The following is a 19,889-nucleotide window of genomic DNA, read 5'->3' as shown; positions in this document are numbered from 1 at the left end:
CGGACCCGGCCACCTGAGTTCGATTGCCGCTCACCGCCACTAACACCGGTGGCGATTGTCTGAACCGGTCCTGGTGCGGTGTGTAAACATCGCCACTGGGGATACAAAGGCGGCGAGGCGTGGTGCTGGCCACCCACACCCTCGTGTGCCGTGCCGGCCTTCATAGGTGCTCGCTAACAGCGCTTGCCCCAACAGCCTGTTAATGTCTGCACGGGGGATCTTTATCTTTGAGATAGAGAGAGACGGGATCAGACACAATGAAGAAATATTAATCGCATTTCATAAGATAACCACGAGGACATGAATCAGGGCTCTCTAAACCTTGAATGGGCGCTGTGGCCCCTCCTCCCCCCCCCCACCCCCATGGACGCGAAAGTCGCTCAATCACGTGCAGGTCAAAGCGCAGCCCCTGCAGGCTGCGCTCTGACGCCACTGCTGGTGGAAGGTTGCCGCTAGAGGGGGCCCGAGAGAGCCCCCTCTCGAGAGCGCGTTTTTCCCACTCTTTTCGCATGGAGGGGAGGGGGGGAGAGATTCCCACACTTTACCCCACTACAAGCAAAACTGCCGATCGACTGACTACGGTGTTGCCCGTGAATTACGGCCGAGCGGACCTAGTGGAGGTGCAGGACAAGTTCTGATACGAAAAACAACCTAAAAAGTTACTCACACTGCGCTGCTTACAATATTGACCAGTGGCGCATCGAATTATTAATTCTGAGCACCACTTGTTACCGATGCTAACAATGACTGGGACATTGTATTATTTCCATGCAGCTACGCAAACTGCTGAGGCATGGGCTGCTAGGCAGCACCTATTGAGGCTGGCATGGCATACTACAACGGCACTATTGTTGTGAGTGCACCTTCTTTCCTTCACCCAGGATAGCCTTAATGAGACTCAGGCCACTTTCAGGAGGGTCCTGCTGAGATCGTGCAAGAAGAGTGTGTGATTCCCAATTCTGTAATTGACGAATAATTTTTTTTTCACTTTTTTTTGTTAAAACCTGGACCCTGGCGCTGGCTCTAGCAATGGCTTTTACCCTTGCGTCCACGGGATATGTTTTCGTCCACTGTAATGCAGTCGGCGTGTATTTTGATGGTCACTTACACCCCGCGGTGTTCAACCAGGGCGGCCCCTGGTGCCCCTGGATTCAGAGGCCACGAGACGCTCCGGGCGACAAGCGGCGTGCCACCGCTGTTTGCTTGCCGTGTTCACCCGCTGGGCCGTTCCAGGTCTCTGGCGCAGCGCGCGTCTGCTCCGACCGACCGATGCCCTTGGAGGTGGTAGCTGTTAGACGGCCGGGCCTGGGATGCGCGGCCCCCTTTACGGCTAATCCCACCACCGGTCGTTACGGTGACCTCCGGGCTAAGGGTCGCGGCCGCGGTAACGCGCGCTTGAGACGTGACCTTTTCATCACCCCACGTGGCCCCGATCGGTATCGGAGGAGTGCAGAGTCTCTCCCCCCGCCTCCACCTCGTCCGCAAACGTTTCTGTTATGTGTTCCTGCACGTAGCCGTATATTTCTTCTGCTGTGATCTATTACGTTTCGGTTTTTTTTTTGTCTCAAGTAAGGGAAAGGCAAAGAGATCCTGACATAAATACGCTGCGGTTTCCGAAGTGCGCATTTAGAGTGAAATGAGATGCAGTAAAACTAACGTGTGTGGGGGGGGGGCGGGGGATGTAGCATTAGAATTTGGTAAATATTTGCACTGCGTGTGTTTTTAATCCAGGAATGTTATATTCAATTATTTATATACTGGTGGAGCGGTGGTACAATAGTTTGCGCACTGCGGCTACGCTACCTGGTTACCTGAGTTGAATTCCTGGCCACTGGCGATGCACGGCTACTCCCTGGTCACGGCTAACATCAGTGGCATGCGATATCAGCACTGATCCTGCGTGCTTACCTCCACCAACAAAGCACTGGCTGGCGCGGTGAAGTATGGTCAAACAACCCCCCACCCCCCATATCCGACACGGCGTGGGGAGGCCTTCATCCAGCAGTGGGTTGACAAAGGAGCTGTACATTATTAATAGGTTTAATGTTGAAAAATTAACAGTGGGCACTAAACTAAGCTATTTTAGTTTAACACGCAGACTTTCGTGATCAATATCATTCATAATACAGGAGGTTTTTTTGGGGTTAGATCGCGTAAAAATATTAATGTGTCGTTAAACCCGCCACCACCCGACACAGCCAACTAGTAAGGTTTGTCACGTGAACAGAACGTGCCAATTCGTTGCTGTACAGCACATTGGTGTGTTGGAGAGCCAAGCCACAACATTTACAATCTGAGTACGACGTTTCGCCAATGAAGTCAACAAGCTTAATCAGGCGACAGCCAAATCTGACAGCCAAACCTTACCAATTGGCTGTGTCGGGTGGTGGCGGGTTTAACGACACATTTATATAAGGCACGCTGACCCATACAGCTCTGTTTCACAAGCAACCAGGTAACACATGATTGCTCAACGAAGTGGCTTACCATATGGAAATTTCGATTTAAAGCTTTCGTGACTGCAAGGATTCATCTTCTTTGGTTCTTTCAGTAAAGTCACGTCGAATGAGAATAAAATAATAAATTGATAAAATAAAATAACACAATAATATTATTAAAATAATAAATTGATAAAATAAAATAACACAATCATATTATTGTGTTATTTTATTTTATCAATTTATTATTTTATTCTCATTCTACATGACTTTACCGAAAGAACCAAAGAATATATGAAAATTATATAGCAGCGAAATACTCTAACCAATACCGAACTTCCAATTAGCACGCGTGGCTACCCACTGTGTGAAAGAAATGTCACCTACGTACATACAGCGCATGTTGATGAATGTAGAGGGAACAGCCGTAGGACCCGGAGAGAAAACTCCACGTGGCCACCGTAAGAGTGACATGGAAACTCCAAATATACAGCGGGCGTCAGGGTCGCTATCGAACCCACGACCTCCTGTCCGTGTGTTGAACTCCTTACGCACCGTGCGTAGCCAACCGTGCTAATCGGAGGCGCGCGAGGGAGGGACAACACAAGCAGTTCTGAAGAAGGGAGTTTTCAATCGAGGCGTTTCACAAGTGGAATGCGCCAGTGGCTTCCAAATATCGGAAGGCCTGGGACTAGAAAGCGTCAATCAGAGACCTTCACTGCGCTCGATTCACCCAAACCTTTTTGAACGTACGTTTTTTAATGTACAGGGTGGTCCAGATGTCTTGTGACCGACCACCATTTCATTCTCTAAAAGTTAACTTTTATTTTTTAAAGCAAGGTCTATTTAATTAATCTGCAAAGGTAAAAGGGGAAAAGGAAAACACGTTAGGGGTCAACTTAATTGGGGGGGGCGGGCGGCGGGGGGGGGGGGGTGTCACAAGACATCTGGAGCACCCTGTACAAACCTCAAGTCGAGGTTGAAACAAATCCGGTCACCGTCACGCGCACCTCCGGTGAGCTCCGTTGGCGGCCCACGGTGCGAGTGAAGTTCAACGCCGTCGGTGGGAGTCGTCGTACTGCCTTTGTGACGTCGCGCGTCACGTGACGTTGCGGTGACGTAGAGAGCTCGAAATTGTCGTTTCAGAAATTCTTCATTAGCACCTTTAAACGACGCGTCCGTACTCTTTGCGAGCAGGTGGGGGAAGAAATAAAAACCACGGCGCCGATAAAACAGAAAATACCGTGCGGTGTTTAGAGCGTAAAGGGAAACTGATATTGAGAGAGTGAAATCTTGGCATCGCATCGTTGAAGGTTTAATATATATATACAGGGCGCTTAAAAAAAAACTGTCAACACTTTCATGGGACTATCGTTTTTTTAATGGAAAAATAACGGATAAGAATAATAACACTTCGACGTGATAACAAATGTAATGTTAATAACCTTCTTTGGTTCTTGCGGTAAAGTCATGTAGAATGAGAATAAAATAATAAAATAAAACAATAAAATTCTCACGACGTTTCGGCCACAACACAAGTGGCCTTGTTATTTTATTCTCGTTCTACGTGGTGACTTTACCGAAATAACCAAAGAAGATGAATCCTTGCAGTCACGAAAGCTTTAAATCGAAATTTAATGTTAATAACTTTCAAAATTTCGATTTAATTTTCGATTTAAAGCTTTCGTGACTGCAAGGATTCATCTTCTTTGGTTCTTTCGGTAAAGTCACGTAGAATGAGAATAAAATAATATAATAAAATAAAGCAATAAAATTCTCACGACGTTTTGGCTACAACACAAGCGGCCTTCTTCAGGTGAAAGGAACAGACCCGTCGGGACGACAGAGCTTCAATGAACGTTGTTAAGATTCGTAGCGTCTTTTTAAGCTGGTTTAGAGGAGTGAGGCACCTTGACAAAGGGGTTTGCATATAAAACAGGAGAATTTAGCATCGAAATAGCTGAGTGATTAGCTTGTGAATGGTCACAGAAAGAGAAGTCAAAAGAGTCTCCGCTTGTTCGCCACCATTGCCAACGCGTGCCTGGAATCCTCTCCACGTGGTCTCCAGAGGCCCCCCCCCCCTCCGCCCCCCCCCCCGGAAGGCATACTTCACGTGGTTATTCTTGCAAACTTCTCAGAAGTGTTCACATCCTTGTTTTTGATTTTTTTTTTTTAAGAACCCTGCAAGTCTTGCAGGCACGCTCAGGTCCAGAGAGCCGTGAAGCTGACGCCGCTTCACCACAAACACACCCGGGGGCTTCACGAACCACTTCAGCCCCGGTGCCTCCGATGTTGTCCTTCGATGCCCTTGAGATCTCTGTGCGTCTTTGTTGTTGTCGTCGTTGTTGTTGTTGCGTGCTTAGTTTGTGTTTGGCCGTCCCCACGCACCTGCGATTGGCTCGGTTGGCTACGTACGGCACGAAAGAAGTTCAGCCACACGTCGGCGCGTCTCGAGAGAGAGAGAGAGCGAGAGAGCCCTACTGAATCTGACGGGAGGGTTGTGCGTAGTTGCTCACCCCGAGTTCGATTCCCGATCACGACCAATCTCAGTGGCAAATATCTGAACCGGAACCCGGACCTCCCCCGGGGTCGGCTCAGCCTTGGGTGAACCTTCGTCGCTGGGGAGACAAAGGCGGCCGGGCGTGGATTCTGGCCACACCGCCGCTTTCGTGTGCCGCGGCGGGCCTTCGTAGTTTGCTGCTGGCGAACAACGCTTGCCCCAACAGTCCGTTAAAGGCTACGCGGGTGATCTTTGTCTTTGTCTTTGCGTGCGTGCGTGCAGGAGGAGGTGAAACGGCTGAGACGCAGCCTGCACGTGGAGGAGAATGACAATGTCCCCACAGACAAGTAAGTGCTGTTCCACGCAGCCCCCCTCTGCCCCCCCCCCCCCCGCTAAAGACGGGGATCCTGATCCAATGTGACGCCTGTGGGACACTCCACCCCTCCTCGCTTCTCGGCGCTTCACGCCGCTGAGTTCAGGGCACAAAAAGAAGAACACGGAAGGGATTGGCGCAGTCTTGCTCCGTATTATCCGGGCTTGATGGGAGGGAGTGTGGGGGGTTTGAGAGCGGGGGGGGGGGGCAAGGGGGGGAGGATGATATGTGTCAATGAGGCTACGCGAACTTAGTTTGCTAATGAAAAGTGATCGGAGCGGTCAGCTCCGGTGTGTGCGAACCATTCCCAGTGCTGCTTCACCGGTTTCACTCCACGGTAGTCATTCTCGAGCTGGCTCGATCTTCGGTGAGCCGGGGGGGGGTGCGTGGGTGGGTGGGTGGGCCAGGGGGGGTGCGTGGGTGGGTGGGTGGGCCAGGGTGGGTGCGTGGGTCGGTGGATCCAGGTGGGTGCGTGGATGGGTCGGTGGGTGGGTCGGTGGGTCCGGGTGGGTGCGTGGGTGGATCCGGGTGGGTCCGGGTGGGTGCGTGGGTGGGTGGGTCGGTGGGCCAGGGTGGGTGCGTGGGAGGGTCCAGGTGGGTCCGGGTGGATGGGTGGGTCGGTGGGTCCGGGTGGGTGCGTGGGTGGTTCGGTGATCCAGGGTGCGTCGGTAGTCTGCTGCCGCGCTGCACTTCCGCGACCAATGGATAGGGGAGAGCGGTAAGGTGGCGGGATGAATCGGCCACCGAACGGCACGGAGGAGGAGCGTTCGTCTGCCATCGCTCGCGACTAGTGAGCTTCTCGCCTACAATTCCGAACCCGGGGCCTTGCCGCTGCACGTCAGCTGCGAAGGAGGGCATCACACCACGCGGAAGGACCCCTGTAGATGTTAGACGAAGGTCATCGGTCCACACGGAAATGCAGAAAGCACAGTACACACCGTTGACGAAAATTAAACCGCACAACGTTTTCCCGAATTGTTAAAACCACGAGGTTACAGTTTGCCTGCTATAATAATCGGTAAATGTATTTATGCTGGAGGAATCCGATGAGCTATAAAGCACTGACCCCTCGACGAGCAAGGAGGAGCTGCTAACAAGCGAGTAAACGCAGCTTGATTTATTTCTTCACTAGCTTACATCAGCAACCATGACGACAATCAACAAAAAATTATAGAGGGTCGAAATGTAGCCAAGCCTCAAGTCAGGGGCGGAGCCAGTCAGTGGTAGCTGCCATCAAAATTGGGTGAACCGAGCAGAAAATATTTTTGGGGTGCCTGATGCAACCAATACTTTTTGGGTGACCACTATCCTATTATAGTGTTCAAGTTAATTTTTGTTGAACCAGGCGAGGAATTTAGAGACCAGGATGAGTCTCATTCGCAAGAGTGACCTGGTTCAGCAAAGTGACGAAATGCAAATCCGATCAAATAAAGTAACAGCAAAATGATGCAAATATAAATTAGAGCAAAGGTGGCCGGGCGTGGTGTGAATCACACCACGCCCTGTCGTGCGCCGTGCCGGCCTTCATTAGCGCTCACGAACAGCACTTGCCCCGACCGGTCTGTCGAAGGGTACACGGGGGATCTTTGTCTTTTGTGTTCAGTGCAAACTCGCGGTTTGCATGCAGCCCTCTCCTCTGCGTTTTGTTGGGTCCGCGCGCACGAAGCGCCGACAGCGGGAGATGCGATCGGAGGCCGATGGGCGTCAAGATGCCGCGATTCCGAGAGGCGATTCCGCGTAATAGAATTGTCAGTCAGCCGCGCGTTATCTCGAGCGAACTCGCGTTCACGCAACGGCCGCGTTTCGCTGGCGTGGTGCAGCGGTTAGCGCGCTGGGGCTTGCAATCCAGAGGTCAACCGGTTCGATTTCCCTGTGGAGCAGCAGTTGAAACAATGGGGCAGATTTATTAAAGCCCTCCCTGTCCACCCGGCAGTATTTAATGGTTACGTACCGCAGCGAGTCGATCGGCAGGTCGAGTGCGGTGGTGTTAAAGCGTGGGGTACTTGCAACTTTTGCACCTTTTCCAAGACGTCTAGCCGGGGTGGAAGGGTAGCCCGAAATGACCTCTACAGAGAGCCAGTAGAGCGCCCTCTCGTGGAGGAAGTTCTGCCAGCAGTGACGTGATCAAGCAATTTCAGAGCTGCGCCGTTGCATTCAAGAAACAATGCGGACACGTGACCAGGATGAGTGGTGACCGATCGCAAGAGGACGGCGCTGATGGAGGAAACCCCCACGGAAGGTGATTGGGGAATCAGAGGGAGACCAAGATCAGAACGGACGTCAGAAAACATCGAACACCGGGGCCGGTGACGGAGGTCCTCTCGGCTGCAAGAGGCAGCGATGGACAGAGAGGGAGCGGAAAGAGCGGCTGCAAGGGGATATCTGTGAAGGAATCGATCAGACCTCACGCGTCCCATAAGGCCGTGGAGCGAAGCGGAAGAAGTTTGATGATGAAACGGTGAAGCTCTCACGCACCTCCCTGACGTGAGAGCTGGCTGCAGGGGCTAGGGTGCGTGAGGAGTGATTCGGAGGCATCGAGAGGACGCGGAGAGAATATACTTTTTTTCTCTCTCTCTCTCTTTCTCTCTCTCCGAGTGTTCTATTTTGGATGTCAGACTCCATTTAATGAGAGCCTGGGAGAGCCTGATGAATATTTTATGGGCTTGCATAATTGAATAAAAGTAAATTCCAGCAAATGTCACCCGCTACAAATATTCCTCATTCAAGTGCAGATTCGGCCGACGCGCCGTGAGCGGTGAATAATAGCAATTCATATTAATTGTATTTTATTTATCACGGAAATTGGGGTCATGCCTCGCACCGGCAAGAGCGCAATTTCTAACCTACCTAATGGAACCGTGGTCATTTGTTTGGTGAGGTAACGAATAATTCCACGAGCGATCATTACCTCATTCTCTTTTATTACCAAACGGTAACTCAGTCGGTTCACCGCCCTCCCTCATCGCATTATCAGAGAATGTGCGCCCAGAGGCGCCATCGATTTGATGCAAGGGGGGGCGGGGGGGAGGAACATCGAGCCCCAAGGAAAGCCCTCTCTTGGGCTACGACGCTGCTTTACAGATGATGAATGAGAGAAACTCTCCACGTCGGAGGAGGTTAAACTCCTGGCGCTGACTCACATTTGTTTTGTGTATATATCGTGACTTGTTTTGGGTTCCTCGGTAAAGCCCTCCGACCTATATAGCTATTTTCTTTCCAGGGGAAAGTGCTAATGCATTGCCCGTGTCCGACTTCGTTTGTGTGCGTCTGTAACACGGGGTCACGATGACTATCGTCAAGATGATTCAATGTCAATTAAATTGTAGCGTAAAGATGTGTTACGATTAGGGACCTAACTATTCTTTTTTTTACTATTAACTAATGTTTTATGTTACCAGATTTAGGCTCACTGAGCTAGAAAAATATATTTTAGAAGCGACATGGCCATATAGGATAGCTCAACGAAGTGGCTTATCACGTGCAAATGTAGAGCGGCCAAATAGTCTAAACGCGTGATGTTGATTCTATTTGTGAAGGGAAAGACCGGAGAACCCGATTAGGGACCTAACCCTTATTTTGTTTTACTAAACAATTTTCTTTACCAGGAAAGGCTCACTGAGCTATGTAGCTCTTTTTCAGGAGCGACCTGGCTATCACAAATAATAGCGCAACGAAGTGGCTCATCATCACGTGGAAATTTACAGCAGCCCAATTCTCCAAACTCATGTCCCTGAATGTGGAGGGAAAAACCGGAGGACCCCGAGAAAAATCCACACCACCACGGGAAGAGAGAGAGACGCAAACTCCAAATATAGAGCAGGCGTCAGGGTCGGGATCGAACTCACGACCTGCTGTGTAGCAGGCGAGGTAGTTAACATCTCCTAACCACCACGGCGCCCCTAATTATCGTGCGAATCCCCCCCAAAAAAACCCGACGCGGCGTCCTTGCTTCTCCTGTTCAAGGTTTGCTGTCGGCCCTTCGGGGTTTTTTAATCCCAGTGGTGCTATCGTTGTGTCGCGCGTCGTGAGCGAGAGAAGAAGTGGTCGCCACTGCCCATCGGGATCCACCGCAGAGAAGGCCAGTCGGCCGTGGTGGACGGCGACCCTCGTCAGAGAAGGTCACAGGGAAACCTCCGATTAGCACGGTTGGCTACGTACGGTGCGAAATAAGTTCAACGTACATACGAATGTTTGCGATGCCTTCGAGTGACCTCTGACCTGCACGTTAGGGGGCAGCACTTCCCAGCTGGCCCTGCTGACAGATTCATGTTTTTTTTTTCTGCTGCTCTTGGCACTCAGACAGGGCGCCGTGGTGGCGAGATGTTAACTACCTTGCCTGGTATACAGGCGGTCGTGGGTTCGATCCCGACCCCGATTCCGACCATGACGCCTGCTGTATATTTGGAGTTTGCACGTCTCTCTCTCTCTCCCCGTGGTCGCGTGGATTTTTTTCCGAGTCCTCCAGTTTATCCCTCCACATTTAGATATGAACGTGCAGTATTTGACTCCTCAAAATTTCCACGTGGTAAGCCACTTCGTTGAGCTATCATTTGTGGCCAGGCCGCTTCTTAAAAAGAGCTGTATAGCGCAGTGGGCCTTAACGCGGTCAAATAAAATAAAAATAGTTTTAGTTTACACGTTTGTGACATTTGTGGAAATTCTCATGCGATTCGTTTTTAGGGGGCCTCTGAACTGCAGCACTTTCTCACCTGCACTGCTGCCACATGATAGTCATTTTTTTTTAAATTCACACATTCTCAGAGATGCGATTTGACCAGCGAAATTGTGGAACCAACTTTGAAGTTGCGATGGTTATTTATTCTTTTCTCCTATATTCAAAAGTGGCCAGGGGCTAAAACCGTCGACCAGCGCATCCCTCTGACCTCTGAACTCCGAGCTCTACCCACCCCCCCCCCACCCCCCCCCCCCCCCCCCGTTATTTGTTGCGGCCTTAACCTTCCCAGCTGTCCCTTGACCCAATCACCCGGGATTCGCCAAATCTCCTTTGATCTCCTAATCCTGGTTCTTTGGGTTTTTTTCGGGTAAAGCCACGCAGGTCGAACAAACAATCGAAATAATAACATCACGACGTTTCGATCGCAACACAAGCAATCGTCTTCAGGTGGGCCGTGCCTGGACGGGAGATGACCGCGCGTACATCGCTGCCCTCTGCTGACAATTGGCGCCGAACTACACTCTCGGCAAAAGGTGACCGTGCGGCGTTTGCATGCACGTACGCGCGTATGTTGAAACTTCTTTCGCGCCGTGCGTAAGCCAACCGCGCGACTCGGAGGCGCGGGAGAAGAAGAACAGCAGCACCGACAAACTAAACACAAAACGCAGCTCTGAAGAAACGAGTTTACAATCTGGATTATTTGAAAAAGTGCACAGCTCCCCCCACACCAAATGGCTTCCTAATATCGGAAGGGAAGAGCGTTCCAGACGGGCCGCAGAAGCAGCGCACCCGAAAGCGCCGCGCGATTGTGGTGACCGCCGACTTGGTTCGATGGCCCAGCAGCCAGAAGCCTCCTCCTCCTCCTCCGCCGCCGCCGCCGCCGCTGCTGCTACTGCTGCTACTGCCGCTGCTGCTACTGCTGCTACTGCCGCCGCCGCTGCTGCTACTGCCGCTGCTGCTGCAGCCGCTGCTGCTGCAGCTGCTGCTACTGCTGCTGCTGCTGCAGCCGCCGCCGCTGCTGCTGCTGCAGCCACCGCTGCTACTGCTGCGAGGATGACGACCTGGATGGAGTTGACGCGCGATGCGTTCGTGGCTCCGGAACCGATAGCCCAATGTCGTGCTGGGGGGGTGGGGGGGGGGGGTTGGCCCCCATCCATAGCGGACGACGAAAAATCCCTGACCCAGGCAAGTCGCACGCAAGTGGCTCAACTCCGTTCAGGCTGCTACTCCGTGCTGGCCGATGACCAAAATCGAATCCACCCAAGCGCCCCAAACCGCTGCTGCCCTTTGCGCAAAAGCGAAGCCAGAAAGACGCCTCCCATTTTCTCAGTTGCCCAAAACGCGGTACCAAAAATGTCCTCGATTGATCTCTGGCCAAACCCTTCCAAAGTGGCGACACAACGCCACCTACAAACAGAAAGTTGCGTGGAAAACAACAACAACAACAACCGATAGCCGGGACCGACCGTGCGAGTGGTCAGTCACGCTGCCGTTCGTGGTGGCGTGGTGGAGATGGATCGTCAGCGTCGCCGTCAATAGCGACTACATCAGATCTGGCTGTTGCCGAAATGGCTGTTTTTGGGCAAATGTGGTGGTGGTGTTGGTGGGGTTGGTGGTGTTGGTGGTGTTGGTGGTGTTGGTGGGGTTGGTGGTGTTGGTGGTGTTGGTGGGGTTGGTGGTGTTGGTGGTGGTGGTGTTGGTGGTGTTGGTGGGGTTGGTGGTGTTGGTGGTGTTGGTGGGGTTGGTGGTGTTGGTGGTGGTGGTGTTGGTGGTGTTGGTGGGGTTGGTGGTGTTGGTGGTGTTGGTGGGGTTGGTGGTGTTGGTGTTGGTGGTGTTGGTGGGGTTGGTGGTGTTGGTGGTGTGGGTGGTGGTGGGGTTGGTGGTGTTGGTGGTGTTGGTGGGGTTGGTGGTGTTGGTGGTGTTGGTGGTGTTGTTAGTGTTGGTGGTGTTGGTGGTGTTGGTGGGGTTGGTGGTGTTGGTGGGGTTGGTGGTGGTGGTGTTGGTGGGGTTGGTGGTGTTGGTGGGGTTGGTGGTGGTGGTGTTGGTGGTGTTGGTGGGTTGGTGGTGTTGGTGGTGTTGGTGGTGTTGGTGGGGTTGGTGGGGTTGGTGGTGGTGGGATTGGTGGTGTTGGTGGTTTTGGTGGGGTTGGTGGTGTTGGTGGTGTTGGTGGTGTTGGTAGTGTTGGTGGTGTTGGTGGTGTTGGTGGGGTTGGTGGTGGTGGTGTTGGTGGTGTTGGTGGTGTTGGTGTTGGTGGTGTTGGTGGGTTGGTGGTGTTGGTGGTGTTGGTGGGGTTGGTGGGGTTGGTGGTGTTGGTGGGGTTGGTGGTGTTGGTGGTGTTGGTGGGGTTGGTGGGGTTGGTGTTGGTGGTGTTGGTGGGGTTGGTGGTGTTGGTGGGGTTGGTGGTGTTGGTGGTGTTGGTGGGGATGGTGGTGGTGTTGGTGGGGTTGGTGGTGTTGGTGGTGTTGGTGGGGTTCCGTCAGCAGAGTCCTGTCACTCCGAGAGCGATGTCAGAATGATCCATGCACCGCAGCAATGAAATGGAATTAATGCACACAAATCTAGAAAGATCCCCCGTATAGACTGAACAGACAGAATGTTGGGGCAAGCGCTGTTAGCGAGGAGCACCGACGAAGGCCGGCACGGCACACGAGGGGGTGGGTGGCCAGCACCACACCCGGCCGCCTTCGTCTCCCCAGCGGCGATGTTTACACGCCGCGCCAGGCACTCATTTGAGGCTGAGTCGACCTAGGGAGGAGGCCCCATGACCGGCTCAGACAATCGTCGCTGACGTTGGCCGCGAGCGGGAATCGAACTCGGCTCGCCGAGGTTCGTGGCTACAACGACCGCACAGGGCAGACCCCGCCTCCCCGTCCCCGTCCCCTAATCCATTAGGGGTCCATGTGTGAAGAATCTCCATCACCGTATTGTGACGGGAGCCTCGAGGCGCCCATCGTGTAAACCGAAGTTATGGGACGCATCATAGAGGGAGCGTGAAGAGAGATGGAGTAGCGGAATCCGCTCGCGTGCGCATAGCCAGGTGGCGACGGCTTTGGGGGGGGAGGTCGCCATCCAGCAGTGGATCCTGTGCTCATTGTGATGATGCAACTCTCGTTTTTGTTCATCACGTAGTGCACACACGCGGTTATTACTGGGGGGGTGATGATGATGATGAATGTAACTGCGATGGAGTCGCAAGGTGTGAAGGCTGTGATGTCGATGGCAATGATGGTGGTGACTTTGGTGTGGATGATGATGATGATAACTGATGAAGGCTGTCGTGTGGATGGTGATGATGGTAACTGATGGTGATGATGGTAACTTTGATGAAGGCCGTGGTATGGAGGGTGATGATGATGTTGTTTACTGATGAAGGCCGTGGTGTGGATGGGGATGATGATGATGATGATGTTGACTGACAAAGGCCGTGGTGTGGATGGTGATGATGATGTTGACTGACGAAGGCCGTGGTGGGGATGGTGGTGATGATGATGATGACTGACGAAGGCTGTGGTGTGTATGATGATGATGATGATGTTGACTGACGAAGGCCGTGGTGGGGATGATGGTGATGATGATGTTGACTGATGAAGGCCGTGGTGGGGATGGTGATGATGATGATGATGATGTTTACTGACGAAGGCCATGGTGTGGATGGTGATGATGATGTTGACTGACGAAGGCCGTGGTGGTGATGATGATGACTGACGAAGGCCGTGGTGTGGATGGTGATGATGTTGACTGTCGAAGGCCGTGGTGTGGATGATGATGATGATGATGTTGACTGACGAAGGCCGTGGTGTGGATGGTGATGATGATGATGACTGACGAAGGCTGTGGTGTGGATGATGATGATGATGATGTTGACTGACGAAGGCCGTGGTGGGGATGATGGTGATGATGATGTTGACTGATGAAGGCCGTGGTGGGGATGGTGATGATGATGATGATAATGTTGACTGACGAAGGCCGTGGTGATGATAGTGATGATGTTGACTGACGAAGGCCGTGGTGTGGATGGTGATGATGATGTTGTTGACTGATGAAGGCCGTGGTGGTGATGGTGATGATGATGTTGACTGACGAAGGCCGTGGTGGTGATAGTGATGATGTTGACTGACGAAGGCCGTGGTGTGGATGGTGATGATGATGTTGTTGACTGATGAAGGCCGTGGTGATGATGATGTTGACTGACGAAGGCCGTGGTGGTGATGATGATGATGTTGACTGACGAAGGCCGTGGTGTGGATGATGATGATGATGATGATGTTGTTGACTGATGAAGGCCGTGGTGATGATGATGTTGACTGACGAAGGCCGTGGTGGTGGTGATGATGATGATGTTGACTGACGAAGGCCGTGGTGTGGATGATGATGATGTTGACTGACGAAGGCCGTGGTGTGGATGGTGATGATGTTGTTGACTGATGAAGGCCGTGGTGATGATAGTGATGATGTTGACTGACGAAGGTCGTGGTGTGGATGGTGATGATGATGTTGTTGACTGATGAAGGCCGTGGTGATGATGATGTTGACTGACGAAGGCCGTGGTGGTGATGTTGATGATCTTGACTGACGAAGGCCGTGGTGGTGATGTTGATGATGTTGACTGACGAAGGCCGTGGTGTGGATGATGATGATGTTGACTGACGAAGGCCGTGGTGTGGATGGTGATGATGTTGACTGACGAAGGCCGTGGTGTGGATGGTGATGATGTTGTTGACTGATGAAGGCCGTGGTGATGATGATGTTGACTGACGAAGGCCGTGGTGTGGATGATGATGATGATGTTGACTGACGAAGGCCGTGGTGTGGGTGGTGATGATGATGTTGACTGACGAAGGCCGTGGTGGTGATGTTGATGATGATGATGTTGACTGACGAAGGCCGTGGTGGTGATGTTGATGATGATGATGATTGTTGACTGACGAAGGCCGTGGTGGTGATGTTGATGATGATGACTGACGAAGGCCGTGGTGTGGATGATGATGATGATGACTGACGAAGGCCGTGGTGATGATGATGTTGACTGACGAAGGCCGTGGTGTGGGTGTTTATTTCGTCTGCAGCCAGCAGAGGTCGTGCGGGGGCTTCGAGGACAACCGGCCCTTCGTGCACGAGCAGGAGCCGCATTACGTCAGCGCCCTCGTGTGAGCTCACGTCTGGCTGTGGCGTGCTGCGTGTGTGTTGTGTGTACGTGTGTGTGTGTTGTGTGTGCGTGTGTGTGTACGTGTGTGTACGTGTGTGTGTGTACGTGTGTGTGTGTTGTGTGTGTGTGTACGTGTGTGTGTCCGTGTGTGTGTGCGTGTGTGTGTGTGTTGTGTGTGTGTGTACGTGTGTGTGTCCGTGTGTGTGTGTACGTGTGTACGTGTGTGTTGTGTGTGTGTGTACGTGTGTGTGTCCGTGTGTGTGTGTACGTGTGTGTGTGTGTACGTGTGTGTGTACGTGTGTACATGTGTGTGTGTACGTGTGTGTTGTGTGTACGTGTGTGTGTGTGTACGTGTGTGTGTGTGTACGTGTGTGTGTCCGTGTGTACGTGTGTGTGTGTGTACGTGTGTGTGTGTGTACGTGTGTGTGTACGTATGTGTGTGTGTGTCCGTGTGTACGTGTGTGTGTACGTGTGTGTACGTGTGTGTGTACGTGTGTGTACGTGTGTGTGTGTGTACGTGTGTGTGCGTGTGTACGCACGTGTTTACGTGTGTGTGTGTGCATGCATGTGTGTGTGCATTTGTGTGTACGTGTGCATGTGTGTGTACGTGTGTACGTGTGTGTGTGCATGCATGTGTGTGTGCATTTGTGTACGTGTGCATGTGTGTGTACGTGTGTGTGTACGTGTGTGTGTACGTGTGTGTGTGTACGTGTGCATGTGTGTGTACGTGTGTGTGTGTGTACGTGTGTGTGTACGTGTGTGTGTACGTGTGCATGTGTGTGTACGTGTGTGTGTGTGTGGAGTGAGCGGTGGTGGAGCGGTGAGCGCGCTGCGCTCCGAACCCAGCAGCCCGAGTTTGATTCATTCTCAGGGCCAACACCAATTCAGCAACCGGCGAATATCTGAACCAGTGCCTGGGTCGACTCAGCCTTCGATGATTTATTGGGCGTAATAGCAATCATCATCATAATTCGCCCCGGGGGAGACAAAGGCGGCCTACCGGCTATAACTTGCCCCGGACAATTCGCGCAAGGCCCCTGTCCGGGCAATCTTTGTCTTTGTGAGGTCACGCGCGGCCACAGTGAAATGAGCAATCGATGACGTTCGCCACATACACACAAAATCTGTTAATTGCCTAAGAGCCACGGGAGGGAAATCTATCGGAAAACTGTTAATTAAAAGAAGGTTAAATTGTTCGCTTTCCGCCGCAAATCAAATTAACAGAGTGGCCTTTGAATAAATACAGCGGCATGATTATTTATTGTTGACTTTCTCTCCCTCCACCACAGCCAGGCATCGGTGCACAAACTCATTTGAACATAATGTTGGTGTGTATGTTTGTGTGTGCGTGTGTATGTGTGCGTGTGAGGGGGGAATCCTCAAGCAGACCTGACTGATATTTATGCAATTTCCATTTAAGGGTTTGAATACGATGGGCCATGAACCGACACAAGGAGTTGTCATTACAATGACACCAATGTAACGATTTAGTGCAATCATCATCACCACTATAATCATCATCATCGTTTGATAGATGTAAGTTCCCTTTGAGGATGTGGGGGAATCACATGGCTGAACCAGGGATCACTGGGATATTGGGTTTGAATCGGGTTGAGGATTCAAGTGTATTTTGTTTAACCGAGTGTGAACTCAAGATATGTCAGTGTAGCGTGTCTTTTTCAGGAGAGTTCCCTGGCTTACCCAGTGTTGTTGAGTTGGTTGTCTCAGCCTGGTCAGCATCATATCATGAATAGTTTTTGATCTGCTTAAATGAGCTCTAAGGATTTTATAAATATATTTTAAAATCGTTGGACCGACTGCCGTGACAATGAATATTTCTACGTAGCAGATCTGGATGGGGTTTTTAGTGCCTACTCCCTCCAAGTGGTCGCACAACTAGCAGGCCACCTTTTTCTCCCCAAGGGCAGATAATTACGCCAAAAACACGATGCAACACGATTTTTTGTCCCTGGGTAGGAAGTGTTATTTTTTTTGATTGCTTATGCCTAAAAAGTATAGAAAATGGCTATTATTCCCCACGAACTTTCCTTTTGTCACCGGGACTTTACGTGAAGGAATTACACAAGCGCACACCACGTTTTCTCATTGAAAATAGGTACATTTCAAAAGATCACAGTCCTGGTCACAAAAGCTAAATTTGTGGGAATAGCCATGTTCTGTACTTTTTAGGCATGAGCAATTAGGAAATAACACTTACTACCCAGGAACCAAATTAGTTTGTTTTACATCATGGGACCTCCTTTGCCAGTACCAAAATATGAGAATAGGTTTTTTTTCCCCCTTTTTTCTGGCAACAAAACAGCTGTGTTAAGTTGTTAAAACACCAAACTGAAACCTTTTACAAGGAATCATGTTACTGCAATAACCACAATGCTCGTGGTCAGAATGCGAAACACAAAAAAACATTACTCTGACAATATATGCATGGTGTTTCAGCAAATTAACACCTTTGGTGCCAGATAAAAGGGGAAAAACCCTACTCTCATATTCTTAGTTTTTTCGGTAAAGTCACGTTACACAAATGCACACCACGTTTTCAACGTGACTTTACCGAAAAAACTAAGAATATGAATTACTGCAGTCACGAAAGCTTTAAATCAAAATTTAACCCTACTCTCATCAATGTCGCTTTCGCCAAATTCACGACTCGTCACAGATGTGCCCCCACCCCCCCTCCCCCCCGCCCCATTGCTTCCTCTATCGTCGATTCCATTCACATCATCGCCGTCGTCCGCATTTCCACACGCGTTGCTTTGACCTCGTTCGTTCTGCGTAAAGCGCCTTGGTTAAGGCGCCCCATAAATTCCTTGAAGGTGATCAAAGTGGTTGCGTTTGTTTGTCGAGTCCGCGTCTGCGTAGCCGTCTTCCCTTGGCACGGAGGCTGCGCTGGTCGACACGGAGTGCTCCTCGTGGATTCTTGAATCTCAGTTCGGAATACATTTGGGCAAAATACGAGGAGGAGGAGGAGGAGAAACAACGTCTATTCGAACGACGTCTGTTTCATTTCCACCACCGTAAACCCTCCAACCACAACCCCTCTCCTCGCGCGTGTCGCCGTCATGAAAGAGATCGCATCTCTACAATTTCTCTCCGCTTTTGTACAAAATGCCACACGTTTTGACGACGCCTATTCTGAAGTGTTAATTCTATATAAACAGACGTTGATAAGATTGTCCCGTGCGAGCGAGCGAGCTCTCTCTCTCTCTCTCTATCCCCCGGGCTATAGCCCCCTGCACGTCTCTGTAATCCCCGCAGATGAACGTCGTTTGATATGACGAGCGCCTCTTTCGAAATACGTTTGTCAACCAAATGCAGGGAAGAGGTCATTCTTTTATTTTCTCTCCCAGTGAACCGTAAAGCCAAGCAAGCCAATCTTCATTTGTTGACGTATCTATTAATCGAGCGTCACTCGGATTTCTTGCTTAGCAGTACAAACACAACCCCGAGCGAATGTCAAATCTGACAAGTCTCGCTCCTGTTTAGTTATTTTTTCTTATCCGGCTGTGCCCGACAGAGCAGCTCTGTCGGTCGCTGCTTTCTGTGCTCACCGATTAATCACGCTCCCTGTCGTGCCAGAGCCGGATGAAGCGAGAGCGGGTCCTGTAGCATGATGTTATAAAGGGGCCCTAAATAACAAAAAAAAATAAAACGCGTAAAGATTAAAACACACGAATTGTTTTACTGAAGTCATTGTATCTTTTTCATTTGCTATACAGACAGATAATACGACAAATCGCTAACCTTAAACACCCGGTCGTTCATAAAAGTCGAAGGCGGTATAGTACTATAGTGATAGAGCAAGTGCAGAATCACTGAACCGGAATTGATAGCTTGAAAGCATTTAGCGCGGGGCCCTTGAAAGTGCGGGGCCCGTAGCTACTGCATATGTAGGAGCTACTACATATGTACTACTTTTGCTACCAGAATAATCCGGCACTGTGTGGCGCCACCGTTCAGTCACCCCCTCGCTACTCTTGTATTGCTACTACCGCAGCCCTGTCACGTCAACACCCCGGTGCCTACGGCATTGCCAATGAGCTCACTCTACCAGGCTCGCTGCTTCTTCCTCCGTCTCTGCCTGCCGCACCGCGTGCCGCTCGACTTGGATGGCTCGATGATGGCAGGGAGATGTTGACTACCTCGCCTGGTATGCAGGAGGTTCGTGGGTTCGATCCCGATCCTGGCGCCTGCTGCTGTATATTTCGGTTTGCGTGTCTCTCTCTCATCATCATCATCATCGTCACGGTGGCTAGGAGATGTTAACTACCTCGCCTGGTATGCAGGAGGTCGTGGGTTCGATCCCGATCCTGGCGCCTGCTGCTGTATATTTCGGTTTGCGTGTCTCTCTCTCTCGTTATCGTCACGGTGGCTAGGAGATGTTAACTACCTCGCCTGGTATACAGGAGATCGTGGGTTTGATCCCAACCCTGACGCCTGCTGTATATTTGGAGTTTGCGCGTCTCTCTCTCTCATCACCACGGTGGCTAGGAGATATTAACTACCTCGCTTGGTATACAGGAGGTTGGTGGGTTCGATCCCGACCCTGGCTCCTGCTATATATTTTAGAAACACGCGTTTAGAGTATTTGGCTGCGACTATACACTTCCACGCGATAAGCCACTTCGTCGGGCTATCATTTGTGATGCACAGGTCGCTTCTGACAAAGAGCGATGTAGCTCAGTTGGCCTTACCTGGTAAAATAAAAAAATAGTTTTGTTTAAAAGTGTTTAGGATTT

At 51.1% G+C, this 19,889-nt stretch overlaps 1 protein-coding gene across 1 annotated transcript in view; it reads left to right on the top strand.

Annotated features, from left to right (window-relative positions):
* The window catches only part of LOC116954451 (schwannomin-interacting protein 1-like), a 310,676-nt gene that overhangs the window by 130,234 nt on the left and 160,553 nt on the right, over window positions 1–19,889 (top strand). Inside the window, exons 2-3 of the mRNA XM_032974973.2 lie at window positions 5,221–5,285; window positions 15,053–15,133. Coding sequence (XP_032830864.2) covers window positions 5,221–5,285; window positions 15,053–15,133 — 146 coding nt within the window. The remainder of the gene's footprint in view (window positions 1–5,220; window positions 5,286–15,052; window positions 15,134–19,889) is intronic.

This window comes from Petromyzon marinus, chromosome 55 (assembly GCF_048934315.1).
Source record: "Petromyzon marinus isolate PM22_M1 ecotype Great Lakes invasive population chromosome 55, UKy_Petmar_22M1.pri1.0, whole genome shotgun sequence".
Classification (NCBI taxonomy): Eukaryota; Metazoa; Chordata; class Hyperoartia; order Petromyzontiformes; family Petromyzontidae; genus Petromyzon; species Petromyzon marinus.
This window is presented reverse-complemented; position numbering and strand designations above follow the sequence as displayed.